The 15064-nt window shown below is 49.1% G+C and overlaps 2 protein-coding genes and 1 long non-coding RNA gene across 25 annotated transcripts in view; 2 read left to right on the forward strand and 1 right to left on the reverse strand.

The window, feature by feature from the left end:
• Positions 1-15064, reverse strand: part of LOC102117579 (uncharacterized) — a 33881-nt gene that overhangs the window by 16452 nt on the left and 2365 nt on the right. For 2 of the 13 annotated variants that reach the window (XR_010578757.1, XR_010578754.1), the window contains exons 2-3: positions 8204-8490; positions 882-1024 (exon numbers count right to left, since the gene is read on the reverse strand). The exons of 3 other annotated variants lie outside the window; for them this stretch is intronic. This is a non-coding gene — a long non-coding RNA (uncharacterized lncRNA). Of the gene's footprint in view, positions 1-881; positions 1025-8203; positions 9034-15064 lie in introns of all 13 variants that reach the window. 8 more of the 13 variants (XR_012419584.1, XR_010578753.1, XR_012419583.1 and 5 more) reach the window with 6 other exon arrangements.
• Positions 6016-15064, forward strand: part of GNAS (GNAS complex locus) — a 71724-nt gene continuing 62675 nt past the window's right edge. For 4 of the 8 annotated variants that reach the window (XM_015430003.2, XM_065523351.2, XM_005569459.5 and 1 more), the window contains exon 1: positions 6016-7154. In XM_015430003.2, the coding sequence (XP_015285489.1) occupies positions 7112-7154 (43 nt within the window). In that variant the 5' untranslated portion in view covers positions 6016-7111. Of the gene's footprint in view, positions 7155-7729; positions 8143-15064 lie in introns of those variants that run through there. The other 4 variants (XM_015430001.3, XM_065523349.1, XM_045363204.2 and 1 more) reach the window with 1 other exon arrangement.
• Positions 6016-15064, forward strand: part of LOC107126444 (neuroendocrine secretory protein 55) — a 64321-nt gene continuing 55272 nt past the window's right edge. For 3 of the 4 annotated variants that reach the window (XM_074005620.1, XM_015430017.3, XM_015430018.3), the window contains exon 1: positions 6016-7154. In XM_074005620.1, the coding sequence (XP_073861721.1) occupies positions 6375-7112 (738 nt within the window). In that variant the 5' untranslated portion in view covers positions 6016-6374 and the 3' untranslated portion in view covers positions 7113-7154. The remainder of the gene's footprint in view (positions 7155-15064) is intronic. The other variant, XM_045363225.3, reaches the window with a different exon arrangement.

The following is a 15064-nucleotide window of genomic DNA, read 5'->3' on the forward strand; positions in this document are numbered from 1 at the left end:
TCACCAGCCTCCAATGCGTTCTCATTTCTGACGTCGAGAGGCCCTTCTTTCAGTCTCCTGGCTCCCCACATTTTATCATGCACAATGTATGTCAGTGACGGGCCCTATTAGCAATCCTATCATCCTAGCAGTGGAGGTGACCTTGTAGACCAACCCATCCAACACCTCCGGGTTCTCATACACAAGGAAGGAAGAAGTGAAAAGAAAACCCTGACGTGGAAACCAAGCACCCACCACAAGGAAGCCAAGGATGCACCCTGCTAGGGCACTGATCTGATTATCAACCCATCCAGATCAACCATACACACACCAGACTGAGACCTAAGGGGGCCACACATCCTAACACCAGCACGAGGCAGGACCTGATCTTCACTGGACTGTCTTTTGGAAAAATGAAGCCAAGTGAATATAACAAACAAATATCTTAGAATTCTCTTTAACACAAAGCAGTGCTACAGTGAATGACGCCAATTTCTCCCCAGTTATCAGGACGGACTGATTACAGTGCTCAGATTCATTTGCCTGAAGATAATTGCCTCAATTCTCCACTTCACTTTGCACATATAGAAATAGTCCCAATCTACTGAAGCCTCAGTGACTAGACATGTAAAATTGGTCTAATCATATTCTGAAGAGCTTGAGCTGCAAGGATTTCTATGAGCGTGTACCTAAACCGTGACACCACTAAGAGTTTCTCCCCTCTGGGCTTGAGGAGCGCTGGCTCCCTCCCTCCCAAAAGTCTGATGGGGTGAGTCAGATCCTCAGCAGATGAGATGAAAACAGCTTTGAGGCTGTCTGTCAGAGCTAGGGGCTGGGGGAAAGATAGGATGTCCAAGAGAGCTGGACAAAAGACAAAGCCATGAGCCGAGAGCTTTCCTGACCGTTGAGTGGGCCTTTGCAATCAGCAGTGTTTTCATCCACAGCTCACTGGCTGCATGGCTGCTGGTGGGCAGGGCAGAGGTGGACATCTGGGGCCAGAACCACGTGGACTGGGGGTATCCTGGGACAATGATGTCTCAGCTGGCTGCAGGAAAGAACCAGACAAGCTCAGTGTAAGTCCGGCTGGGCAGACAGTCAGAGCTCAGGACGAAGCAAGGCAGGGTGTCAGAGTCCAGGGGCTGAACCGGGGAACACGAGAATGCCAAGCTCCAGGGCCGTGGCAGAGAAATGAGACGCCACGTCCAAGAAGGCCTGTACCCCTCTTGGGTACTGATGCTTTGCCTGAGCAAGGGGGCTTCTAGATGTTTCCCGTTGGATCAGGAGTCTAGAAATTGCTCCCCCTGTGGCAGAGGGAGAGAGAGGGAGATAGGCACTGTATCAGTAGGAGAAGCTCAACAGAGCACGAAGTGAAGAGAAAGGAAGGGAGCTCCTGGGAAGACAGCTCCAAGCAATCTCTATGCAGAAAACGAAGGCTCCTTTCTGATCCTATTCCCTTTCAAAATGAATAGCACAAATACAGTATTGTAATCCCAACAATGGCCTGGACAGAAACCAGCCATGTCAAAAAGGTGATTATTTCCCTCTATTGTTTGCTTTTAGCTCTAGATGGCATTAACCCCAAATCTCAAAATCAGGAGCTTGAGGTTTTCACCATTTCTACTGGTGAGAGCCAATTGATATCAGTGCAGCCTGAATAACAGCAAAATAGCACCCTAGAGAACGGAGACAAATGCTTTGGCATTGTACCTTAGTCCCCTATGGGGAACAGGCGGGAGGGGCCAATACCAAATTCTCAGTGGGTTTGAGCCTTACTGGCTGATTGCCACAGTGAGGGGTGGGGAGCACTTCAAACTCCCTGAATTCATTTCTATCCAAAGGAAAGTGTGAAAAGCTCTTCATCTCCAAAAATAGTCCTTTGCAATGATTGTCCAAAAAATATCTTCAAGAGTGATTATACCCGCTCACCAGGCAGAGCAGAACTGATCCATTATCTTGAGTTTCGTCTTGGAAAATGCGTTGATGTCTATGGGACCCCTGACAATAGCCTGCAAGCCTTCTGAGAACCCATGATTCATCTGTCTCCCCCAGGGCCACTAGCACATGGCTTTGCACACGATAGATACATGGTTACAAACAGGTGGATTGAAAGCAATTCTCATGGGCTTTTAAAAATCAAAAGAAAATCTCAAAGTCAGACTAGGTAAAGACTCATCTCTTTCTGAAAACCACCAGATGAACTGTACCTCTGATTCTAACCAGTTACTCAACTTCCCTCCCTGTCTATCTGAGCTGGAATGTATTACTCTATACCCATCAGCAATCTGGTTTTAATATTTGGAGGCACTTCACACCAATGTGTGTGTTGTTGGATGGCAGGAATTGCTCATCCTCAATTACTTCGATCTCCGCACAATGCCTGGAATAGTGTCTTGATCATAGAAGTGGCTCAATTCATGATTGCTAAATAGCCAATTTCATTTGTAATTTCCGAGACAGCCCCAGGAGAGGAGGCAAAGAGGACCAATGTAATCAACTGATGGACTTGACTAATTTCTTTGCTTCAACAAGTGGTGAGTTGTGGAGCAAAGAGCCTCCACGCCCTGCCTTGGTGAGGAAAGCTCCTCCACAGGCCGCTGGGTCCATCACACACATCTGTTTGCCCTGTCCTAAAACTGCCACCCCAACATTCCTTCCTGTCACTGAGCCACTTGCACTTTCAATGCTTCCAAAATAGTAAAAAGCAGGGGGGAAGGATTGTGTCCATCGGTAGAGCCCCCAAACCCTTCTCCCACAACCTACAGAGGCCTTCAATGGAATCAGAGGCTAACCTGATAAGACTGTGGTGGGCACCAAGTTCCAACCCCGCTCCCTCACGCACACCATGGAAAACCATCTCCAGTGTGTGGTCACCTGTCCTTTGACTTCACATTGCTTCTGACAAAGCGCCAGCTTCCTGACAGCCCACTCCCCGTCAGATTCTTCTTTGGGTTACGCTGAAGGCTTTCTGCTACAACTACCACCAATGGGTTCTAATTTTGCCCTCCACAGCCACATACAATAAATCTTAAGGCCTCTTCCACATCAAAATCCTTTAGGGAGCTAAAGACAATATTCTTCACAATTTATCCAAATTAGAAGCTTACTGTATGATACTGTAGTGAGCTGGGAACAGGGCTTTCCTGTCCAACTGGTTTAGGAGCCTCCCTCCAGCAGAGTCCCGGAAGTGATATATACCGACACTTTACCAGCAGACAGAGAGAGCCCCTTGTTCCTTAGCCCGGTAACAACAGAGGTCGTTCATCACCCACTTGCTCCTTTTTGAAATTCACTCTGCAGCAAGCACTTTTTAAAGTCACGCACGTAATGCATTTTAAAGAGCATCTTCTGTACGGCTCCATTTGCTCAACCTCGGCCCTAAGTGTGAGATGGAATGGCATTTCAGTGCAGTCCCCCGCTCCTTCCTCCCAGAGCCTGTAGTGAATGTACACTGAGATGTATTTGTGACTAAACAGGACTGGGGCTCAAAAATGCAGTGTTTTGTTAAATGTTTGTTTGCTGATTAAAATGCATCTTGCAAAGAAAGCGCATTGCTAATGCAGAATCTAGTCCAAAAGTATGTATTATGTAATGCACATTTTTTAATAATGCAGGCAATCTCGGTGTATCTATATTAGTGAATCAGCTCTGGGCTGCCATCTCCTTTATAGGCATAAAGCACTCCATCTGAAGAATGAAGTACTTTCTTATGTACACTGAAGAATCATAATCTACCTTGTTGCTGACAGCTGACATTAGTTTCCATTCAAAGGACATTTACTAGCACCCATATATTCCTGATGTTTCCCCCAATGTGCCCTGAAATCAGCTTGAATAATATCTTTGTTTCATATGCTGTCAGTGGAGCTGTGCTAATTAGAAGAAATAAAGTGGGTGGGTCAGTGTAGGCAGACCCTCTAGAAACGTGCCCCATTAGTCAGGACCGAGAGGCAGAGATTAGGATTTGACATATACCGCTCTAAATGCCCCTGTAGAGTGTCCCATGATAATATCCACACAGCCATGCAGGCACCTGTGATAATAAAACCCTTGCAGTTCCTCAGGAAAAGTGGTAGAGCAAGGCACAACTGGAACATAGACATTTGTCCTTTTGTGGGGTTTGACAAATCAATCCCACTTTATTAGACCAGCCTCCCAGGTTCAAGCAATTCTTGTGGCTCAGCCACCCAAGTAGCTGGAACTACAGGCGTGCGCCAACACGCCTGGCTAATTTTCGCATTTTTAGTAGAGACAGGGTTTCACCATGTTGGTCAGGCTGCTCTCGAATTCCTGGCCTCAAGTGATCCAACTGCCTCAGGCTCCCAAAGTGCTGGGATTATAGGTGAGAGGCACCAGGCCCAGCCCAATCACTATTTTAAGGCTACAAACTAACACAGAGTGCAAGATACAAGCTATAGACACAGCCAACATGCAGAAAGGAAAACCTCAACACATCCAAAGCAGTTGCTGGTCTCTCACTGGGGTATGAACTCTGCACTTGGTGGCTTTAATGCGGGTGTGGTGTTGAAGGTGTGAGGTTAAGTTCCATCATGGTGAGAATGGCTGTGGGTACCTGACTGACTCTTCACACACCAGGCAGAAGTACCAGTACCAGGAGGGCCTGGTGGGCCACCCAGTGGTGGAGCCTCTTTTTTGAAGATTCCCCATACTGACTCAAGAAGGAGGAAAGGACTACAACCTGTGACATGTGTCCTAAGTGAAACAACCTTCCTGATACTCCCATGGATTCCAGGACGATGGCTTTGCTCTGAGTTGTTTCGCCTTTGGACTTGTCACTATGGCCAAAAGGGCACTCCATAATCATCATGGAGGGCCAGACTGAGGACACGCACACCCCAAAAGCAGCAGCCAGGTTAGCTCCCACTGCAGGGATCTCCTCCTGTAGGCTGTCATTTGATTTTCTAGGGCCAAGAAACAGCAGCACTATTGACTCCAAGTCTACAGCCTTGCAGAGTTCAACAACACGATCTAGTGGTGTCTGGCCGCCCCCTAGCCCTGAGCCAATCATTTTCTCACGTGGAATTCAAACTGGATTAAACAATGTTGGTGGGTACAGAGGGATTCGGACTGATTCAATCTCCTGATTAACAGCAAATTAATCCAAAATATCCTTTCCTTAATACAGTACTTTTGTTGTTGTTGTTCACTACTCTACCTTCAGCACCTAAAACACAGCTTGGCACATGCAAGGCACCCAATGAGTACTGCTCAAAGAGTTACCTTTGTTAAAAGCCGTAAGGGGCCTCCAGTGAGGATTCCGTGTCACCCTGAACTGCCCCGCTGGAGAGAAGCGGTTGTGTGTACTGAGAACGCAGGAAACGCTTCCCTTTGCTCATGCTCTCAGCTCCAGTCTGAGTTCCAGCACCACCTTCTCAGCTCAGTCGAGCTCAGGGCAGTCCTCAGATGGGCTTGCAGACTTGCAAACTACTACCTCAACCATGGGGGCCCTTGTTGAAGAAGATGAGGTAATCAGCCAATTCAGACTGTTTGAGCACGTATTTTTTGGAAACTTCTCTAATTACAGTCACTATAACAGATCTGCTAAAGGTAGTTTCATGATTAATGACTACCTGAAGTTACCATCCTCAAACTATTAAGCCATTGGAAAATACTGGGGGCTTAATACTCGTGTACAGACCCTCTTTCTCCTGAATATTTGCTATTTGGGGTTCTGGGTTTTTAGCTGCACCCAGGCTGTGTTTATTTCACCAATAACTGGGGAAACAGGGAGGGGCACGACCCCACAGAAGCCTGCGCCCACCTGCCCAAGTACTGGACCTGGGCTAGCTTGCCGCTTGCTCCTTGCCACCCGCCAGGCCCCCCGCCCATTGCTTCGCCCAAATCCTTTCAAACAAGGTTCCCTCCTGCCACCTGCCGGCCCACTAGGGTCTGCGCCACAGGCTCGGCGCCACCGCGCAGCTCGCGGGGAGGCTGGCCCCCACCTCCTTACTGCACATGCCCGGCAGAAGTCCGGGCGCGCAACTTCGCAGAACCTCACTGCCCGTCCCTCCTCGCCTCAGTCTCCTCTGTCCTCTCCCAGGGAAGAGGACCGGCGGAAGCACCTCTCTCGAGTCTTAGGCTGCGGAACCTAAGACTCAGCGAGAGGAGCCCAGGAGGAGACAGACCTTTCCCCTCTTTTCCCATCCCTTCTTCTTGCTCAGAGAGGCAAGCAAGGCGCGGAGCTGTAGAAAGTTCTTAAGTGGTCAGGAAGGTAGGTGCTTCGCTTTTTCTCCTCACAAGGAGGTGAGGCTGGCACCTCCGGGCCAGCTTCTCACCTCATAGGGTGTACCTCTCCCGGCTCCAGCAGCCAATGCGCTTTGGAGCCGCTCTCTGCAGAGCCAGAGGGCAGGTCGGCTTCTTGGTGTGCGCCTAAGAGGATGGATCGGAGGTCCCGGGCTCATCAGTGGCGCCGAGCTCGCCATAATTACAACGACCTGTGCCCACCCATAGGCCGCCGGGCAGCCACCGCGCTCCTCTGGCTCTCCTGCTCCATCGCGCTCCTCCGCGCCCTTGCCACCTCCAACGCCCGTGCCCAGCAGCGCGCGGCTGCCCAGCAGCGCCGGAGCTTCCTTAACGCCCACCACCGCTCCGGCGCCCAGGTATTCCCTGAGTCCCCCGAATCGGAATCTGACTACGAGCACGAGGAGGCAGACCTTGATCTGTCCCTTCCCGAGTGCCTAGAGTACGAGGAAGAGTTCGACTACGAGACCGAGAGCGAGACCGAGTCCGAAATCGAGTCCGAGACCGACTTCGAGACCGAGCCTGAGACCGCCCCCACCACTGAGCCCGAGACCGAGCCGGAAGACGAGCGCGGCCCGGTGGTGCCCAAGCACTCCACCTTCGGCCAGTCCCTCACCCAGCGCCTGCACGCTCTCAAGTTGCGAAGCCCCGACGCCTCCCCAAGTCGCGCGCCGCCCAGCACTCAGGAGCCCCAGAGCCCCAGCGAGGGGGAGGAGCTCAAGCCCGAGGACAAAGATCCAAGGGCCCCCGAAGAGTCTGAGGAGCCCAAGAAGGAGAAGCAGCGGCGCCGCTGCAAGCCTAAGAAGCCCACCCGCCGTGACGCGTCCCCGGAGTCCCCTTCCAAAAAGGGACCCATCCCCATCCGGCGTCACTAATGGAGGACGCCGTCCAGATTCTCCTTGTTTTCATGGATTCAGGTTAGTTGCCCACCGCTAAACTGGGGTGCCTGAGGGCGGTGTGGGAGCGGCGGGCGGAAAGGAGGTGAGAAGGAAAGGCAGGTCAGGGGTGAGTCGGAAGAAATGAGGCTCAGTTGGCCAGCCCAGGACCGGGGATCAGGGTGAGGCGGCGAGGGCTCCCCCAAACTTTCCAGGATGCCAGGGGCGCCATGGTGGCCAAAGGTTTGTTGGACGGCGGGGCGCACACCGTGCGTCCCGCTGGAGACAACCTGAGGTCTCTCGGAGCTGGTGCCCCGGCTGCGCGACTGAATCCCGAACGCACCCCCGATTTGGAGCTGCACACCCAAACGGCATCGGTAAGTCACTTGTTTTGCGCGCCTTTCTTCCTCCTAGAAAAACTAGTTTCAAACAAGTTGGCCTTCTCAGGTGCCCAAAATGTGGTTCGGAGGTGCGCGCCAACTTTCACGTTGTGAGAGCAGCCGCGCTGTAGAGACACTGCTGCGATGTGTGGAAAGTAATCAGAATGGGATTGGGCAAGAACTCTGGAGACTGACCACCGGGAGGGAAGTCACGCGCGCGCGGCGCCTAAGCAGCTCAGAGCCGGGAGCCCAGGTCCCAGAGCTGCCAGTGAAGCCGCGGGACCTCCGCGCCAGTGCCCCCCGCTGCCGCGCGCCAGTCTTGGCCGCCACAGCCCGCCTCCCGGCGCTTGCCGGGACAGAGACCGCCTCAAACAGCGTGCGCACCTGCCCGCGCGCGCCGGAGCTGACCTCTCCCGGCGGCGGGCAGTTGGGGGGAAGTACTTGGGGGAAAGGTAGGGGACGTAAGGGGACCCCTGGGGGTGGCCCTACGGGCTACCAGGGTTGGACGCACAGGCATGGTCACGTCGGGGTATTGCCAGGCTTTTGGCGCAGCTGGTCAGGTGGCCAGGCTGCATGCAGCTTAGCAGGAGACGTCCTGGGCTGTTTGCGCAGGACCTCTGGAGGCCCTCAAGATGGTCGCAAGCGGAAAGGTAAAGCGGAACAAGGGACAGGCTGGAGAGGGGGGTCGCGTCTAACATCAGGATAACTTACAATTCGTTTCCAAAGAGCGCGGCACCCGCAGAGCTGGGGAAAGGTGTTCGATCCGGCGCCAGTCCTTGGACGATCAGTCGAAAAGGAGGCAGGGGCCGGCGGCTTCGGCAGCCTTGGGGAGGGCAGGCGGCGTGCTCCGGCCATTTTCAGCTCGGGTGGAGTTAAGTTTAGAATCTGTAACCTGGAGGGGAATCTGCTCTGGTGACCCAGCACAAAAACGGCCGCAATCTGGTAACGCACCTTCGGAAGCGAAGGCGTGCTCTCCTCGCCAGTCCTGGGGGGAAAGACTGATAAGTGAAATGTCTTTAAAAAATCTCGTCCGACTTGGAAATTTTTTTTTTCTGGTGTGCGTGTCTCATTTTGCGCCGGCTTGAATTATTCGGATGACAATGATTTAGAGGAAAAGTAAAGCGTTTTGAGGGCTTGAAATGAATGATGGTCAGGTTTTTAACTCATAAGAAAAGGATGATGATAGAAGGAAAATACCTTAAATGGTCTTCCTTCCAGGACCTATTCCGTAGGAAAGGCGTCGCGGCGCCCAAGACTTAGTTCTGCTGGTCTGCAAGGCAAACTGTGGTTAGATGCCTTTGTGGTCTTCCGTAATAAATACGGATAAGCCAGTTTATTTGCAAGTGGTTTTCTGCGGCAGCAATGTTAGTCTCGGAAGTTTGGAGGCTGCGGAAGGGCTAGGCGTGCCCTGCTTTTGGCTTGCCCATAAATCGAAATTCCTACTTAATGTAAACAATGATGGTGTGTTGCTTTCTGTGACATTAAGCGTTCAGTTTTTCCTCTGGTAATGTCTCAGCCTGAGTTCACGAAGCAAAAGGTCTCTAGGGACAAGCAAGAGAAACCAGGGGTTGTGTTGAATTTTTTGGCGTGCCTTTCAAGTGTGGGCGCTATCTTCAGACTGGGTAGTCTGGGAGACCCGTTTTCCCACAAAGCTAGGTTTATTCATTAGAGAAATGAGCGTGTTGCCTTGTTGCAGGATGAATAAACAAGTTTTTTAAAAGCCCTCCGTGTCGAGCCCATACCTCACACCCATCTTGCTGTTTTTTAAACGGAAGCCCAACACAGGGAGGTTTCCTGAACTGTAAGCAATGTACCACGTTCACATGTAGCCAGGAGGGGCAATCTAGGAACACAGACCGTCTTTCAGACAGTCTTCTACAAACTGCCTCGTTATCTGCATCACAGCCCAATTGTGAAAACCTGTTACCTACCGGCACACACTCTCCCCGGCTCAATTCCCCTCCCCCAGCTTCCCTCTCTACACCCTGATTCAAGGGTGGAAAAGCCACTGCAGACCATACAAAGCAACGGAGAGATATACCAACCCCCCAGGAGAGCACTCATGACCCTCCCTGAGAAGACAGGATTTTGCTACATAGACTTAGCAAACCTTCTTTCTGCCCGAGAAACTGGTATTCACCTGCCTTCCTTTTCCAGAGCCATTTCTAGCAAGTTCCCCAAGCATTCCCAACTCACTAGTCTCCCAGCTGGCCCTTTGTCTACCCAGCTCAACCGGGGTTAGCATTTGAATAGGCTCACTTGCCCCTTTTACATAGGTGAGGTCTGAGGTCTGCTCTCAAGAAAAAGCAGATCTTACCATTAACCACATAGGTGAATTACCAGCCAGTTTTAATATTTCAAATGGGGGAGGAGAAGGAGCAGGAGAATAAAGCTAGTTAAACATGATGATATGCCCTCAATATTGAAGTTATTTCCTTTACTACATTAATCATTTGCTTAATGGAAATTTGCTTTTTGGGAGGAGGGGAGGACGACCCAAAGCTGCTCTTGTAACTGAACTTATTTGAGCTGGGAAATTATGCTGCAATGTTCCAACACTGTGTGGGGTCAACCTGATGTAGGTTTAAAGTTTTGCAAACAGAACTCTTTATGTTCATCAGAATTCAAGAATTAGAAATGTTGCAGTTTGGGATTGTTTTGAGATGTTTCTTTAACGCACTGCAAGCCTTTCTCACTCCGGAGCTGCTTACAGCCTTTGACTCTCCAGCCTTCGTTTTCTGCTGTGTAGGTGAAGGAGGAAGAAAGCTGAAACTTCAGTGTTGGTAAGAATGAGGTTTTTTGCTTTTTAAATAATCGACATGGATTTACCTCAATTATCAGTTATTATTATACTGCTCTTCAAGAAGAGGGAAGCTGTTGAGAGGAAACTGAGCAGAACCCATAGTGTGAGTAAAGCGTGTCTCTTAACTGGAAGGTGATCTATTCACAAAAACCAAATCACTGAAATAAAATTAAGCTTCCAGGCCAGTGACGTCATGTGCTGGCTCAAGCGCTGCTCTTCTCTAAAAAATCGCCCAGCAGAGGGATGAGATGCTCAAATGACATCTTTAATCCCCATGTTCAAGAATGAGAGATGGAATTTCTTGTTCTGTTGGGGGGTTTTGACACTAATGACTCTATTTCCTGTAACTTGATGTCCCAAACTGGAGCAGTGGGATCTAAGACAAAATGCCTGGGGCTAACAGCCCAGGTTGCTTCTAGCCATGGTCTTGTCAAGTGGCCTTAGGTCAGACCCTACACCTCTCTGCCTCAGTTTCTTCTAAAATGAGGTCGCTGAATGAGATGATCCTATTTATCCCTTTCTGCTCCAAATGTCTAGATTGATTAGTTTAAGAAGGCTGGGGTTGTCCAATTTGACTCTATACTAGTGATTTTAACCCTAATGGAACTCCAAAAAAACTTCAAAAGTTGATCAAATAAAAAGCACCAGCTAGAGATCACGCCATTGCACTCCAGCCCGGTCTACAGTGTGAGACTCTGTCTCAAAAACAAAACAAAACAAAACAAAAACAAAAACCCAAAAAGCAAAAAAAGCACCAGCTATGAAGAAATCTGTTTTGTGTTGGTTTCATGTAAATTTTGTCACAAATCTGCCTTACAGTTGGTTACAAAATGGTCTAAAAAAGCAGTTTAGAGAATGCAGAATTCCACTGTGTCCTTTCCCTAAACTGGAAAAATTTAGCCATCCTGAGGGTCATATTTAGTGTGTGTTTTATGTGTGTGTGTGTTCCCCACCTTCTCTCCCTGACCTTGGTGCCTAAGAACAAGCTTTTCAGAGCAGGAGCAGGCAGCATGGCTGCAAGTACTGACCTAGTACTGCGGCTTGGAGAGGCTAACCACTGTGGGACACGGTAGACTGATGGGAACATTGGTTAAGTGACCACAAGTGTTGTTGAAAGATTTTTGGTAACAGTTTTAAGTGTTCTGGTTAAGCTAGACCTGAAAAAAAAAAATGGCATAGAAGCTACGGTTTTCTCAACCTTTGTTTTTTTCATGATCACTCCCCTCTTAGCTTCTTCAGACATGTAGTTCTTATTTGCCCCTCCCCATGATATTTTTATACCACGGACATATAGCTATACCCCATTATCTGTTTATGTACTGCAGGACCCTGTCACAACTAAGACTTTTTGCACACTGCATACCCCAAAACCAATTTTGCCTCCATCACAGATGCACGAGATAAACAAAGCAAATATTTCAAAAACAAACAACAACAACAACAAAAATCTGATTCTGTCAAATTAAGTGATTTAGCACCCATTTTTGTTTTATAATTTCTTTCTTACATATCAAAAGGCCGTACATGGGGGGGAAGTAAATTTTTTAATGGTATTTGTTTTTTTTCCCTTGTTTAAAAATCTCATGAGTTTTTCCAAAGGCCTCCAATAGCTACTCTGGTCCAAGCACTAGTGGCCATTAATTCACAGGGCAGAGAAGCCAGAATAAGCAGCCTAGTGGCTTAGTTCTTCCAAGGCCAAGAGCCTGCAATGCGGGGCCACCATCACCTGTTGACCATGCTCAGCCAGCAGAGGCAGGACTCTGCCTGCAACTATTCCCCGGTAGAAATGGGGAGGCTGCCTTCCCAGCTCCCACTGGGCATAGCCTGGGTGTTTATTTTGTGGATTTATTTTAGGGTAGGTATGTTACAAATTAGCAGGGCACATGACTGTGAGAAAGGCCAACGTAAACCCAGGCTGCATGGACAGAGGGTAGGTGGTGGCAGTAAAGTGGGGAGAGATTTAAGGAAGACAAAAGGAAAAGAATTTGAGGGATCACAGAAAAAAGGAAGATGTGGGCAGACAAGAGAACCGCTGGGAAGGAGCAGAAAAGAAGATTTAGAAACGGGGAAGTGGGTCACAAAGCCAGGAAATTTGGGGGTTATAAAGTTGCTTGAAGGAATAAAGAGAGTCTTGAAGAGAGAAAGGTTGAGGACAGCTTCAAGTATCTGGTGGCTGAGGGGGTTAGAACAAGGTGTACCAAGGGACGGACTTTAGCTCAGCATTAGGAAGGGCATTTTTAAAAGCCAAATATGGCATTGGAGGGCTACTAATGAGGCTCACAGATTCGACACCGTTAACACCACTGGCCCCCTGAGAGTTTCTTTTTCTTTGTTTTTTTTTTTTGAGACTCTCTGTCGCCCAGGCTGGAGTGCAGTGGCGCGATCTCGGCTCACGGCAAGCTCTGCCTCCTGGGTTCACGCCATTCTCCTGCCTCAGCCTCCCAAGTAGCTGGAGCTACAGGCGCCCGCCACCACGCTGGGCTAGTTTTTTGTATTTTTAGTAGAGATGGGTTTCACCGTGTTAGCCAGGATGGTCTCGATCTCCTGACCTCGTGATCCGCCCGTCTCCGCCTCCCAAAGTGCTAGGATTACAGGCGTGAGCCACCAGGCCCGGCCTCCCCCTGAGAATTTCTTACAGACCTGGTCCAAAAATTCCAATTTCACAGGTGTGGAGTTTTCACACAAGTACTTCAATTGCTACGCTCAAAGAGAAAGATTTAACACCTAGAAATCTAGCCGTCTAGAGCCTTGGGTTTTGGTTCACAGCAAGGTTGGTCTTCAAGGTCCCCACTCTCAAACTTGAGGGGTCCAAGGGGCACAGGCCAAAGACTGGCAGCCAGCAGAAGACCACGTTTCTTCTCCCCCCAACCCCATGTGAGAGCTGGTTTCTGAGTGTCCTGGCTTATGTCACTGTCTCAACTAGATTTCATTAGGAAAATTTGCTCTGGGTAATTGAGGTTGTTTGAGAAGGTGAAATATACCATTCCCCTTAAACAATGATGCCCAGAAGCCCCCAGGGTGGCTGGAACTTCCACCATGAATTGCAGAAATTTTAAGCAGAGCTTCCACTAAAGCCAAATTTATCTTCCGGGATTCCCTCTTCCCCCTCCAACCCCTACTTTTGCCTCTCTCTTAGTTTCTTTCCTATGGTGCTGTTCATCTTTTTTGGAATGGCCTCTTCTCCCCTGAAATTCTTTGCTGCATCATCAGCTAGTCTGGAGAAGGAATCCACAGCCCAGCTCAGGCAACTACAGAGAAAATGTCCGGACCCACTGTTCAAGCACAGGTGGTCAGAGGACAGTGGCATACCTTGGCTGAAACAGAATTTGGTGCACCTTTTGAGAAGGTTGCTGAGCTACAGCTAATTAGCTGAGTGAAGGGGTCTGAATTCACGATGCAGGCTTTTTAATCTGAGCATATCAAGTATTTTCATAAAGACTATTTCTACCACCTCTAATATCAGCCTTGCATCTGCCTCTAACCTGGTATCTTGCCTCATCCATTTGAGGCCTTTTTCCTTTAGCTGGCATTTGCTTCAAACAGCCTGGCCACATAGACCCCTCTGCAGACAGCTGTATGCTGCTGCCTCCACCGGCCAAGGCGGGCAGAGAAGAGGCTGAAGGGAAAAGGATGGCAGCAGCAAGTCTTGATTGAAAAGTAATTAATTGTACAGCTTCAAAGTCTATTACTACTCAGTCAGCACTCAGAAAACATTTGTCACTGGGAGGCTGAGAAATGTCATAGTTGCCTAAATTCTTTTCTACCTTCTCTTTCTGCTTTTACTTTTTTCTCAATTGAAAGAAACCCACTCACAACTAATGACATGAATGGGCTATAGAGAAGGCACTTCTGCAAACTTCACCACCCACCTCCCTGCAAAGCCACAGACCAAAAGGAAAATGACTACCAAAAAAAAAATACTGTTGTTCATGGTTTCTGTTCCCTTCCCTTTCGCTCACCTCCCCTCCCTCTCTCTGCTTTGCTTTATCTTTGTTGCCTACAGGGATAAACCCAGAAAGCTGACAGGTAGCTACCAAAACTTGAGATATGCCTTGTGCTTTTGGTAATGAGTAAGAATCCCAGAATGTAAGTAGAAGCACAATCACTTGTTGAATACATGTGCCATGAAAGCGTCAATAGTGAGAGATGAGAGAGAGAGGTGAGAGACTAAGTTTGGGAAGCCCAGGGCATCATGTGGGGCTACCAAGGAATGGGGCTGTAATGGTGCTGTTCAGAGAGTCAACGGTAAAGAAATACATACATTCTTTCCATTGGGGTTCCATATTTTCCAAAAGCCACTATTTGCCACCTGTGGCACCTGGGCCATTTGGCTTTCCTCAGAAATGCAGAGTTTAATGGAAGCATGAGAAATTTTTCCCATCCCTTTCTTAGTACATCAAGTGCAGAGGCTATTATTTTTAAGTAGCCAAGTATACACAATTTTCAAGTAACCCATCCCTGGGTTTTGACAGCCAATACTGTCGTCCCTTACTTGACACATCATCTCACTGCAACCCTGCACTCCAGCACACAGCCCCTCAGGACAGGGGTCAGGACCCTGGCACACAGCTTCTATCCATCCCAACTCGGCCTTTTTTTCAGGCACCAGCCTCTCCTGACTTCCTCTTCCTTAGCTGCATGAACACATTAATAGACTTTCCTTCCTCAGTCCTATCACATATTCATCTTTTCCCACGATGGCAATCCATCCAGCATTGGAAAGCTATGTTTAAGGTACTTTGCTATTATACAATTATAATGGCAGATCC

Source organism: Macaca fascicularis, chromosome 10, assembly GCF_037993035.2.
Source record: "Macaca fascicularis isolate 582-1 chromosome 10, T2T-MFA8v1.1".
In the NCBI taxonomy this organism is placed as follows: Eukaryota; Metazoa; Chordata; class Mammalia; order Primates; family Cercopithecidae; genus Macaca; species Macaca fascicularis.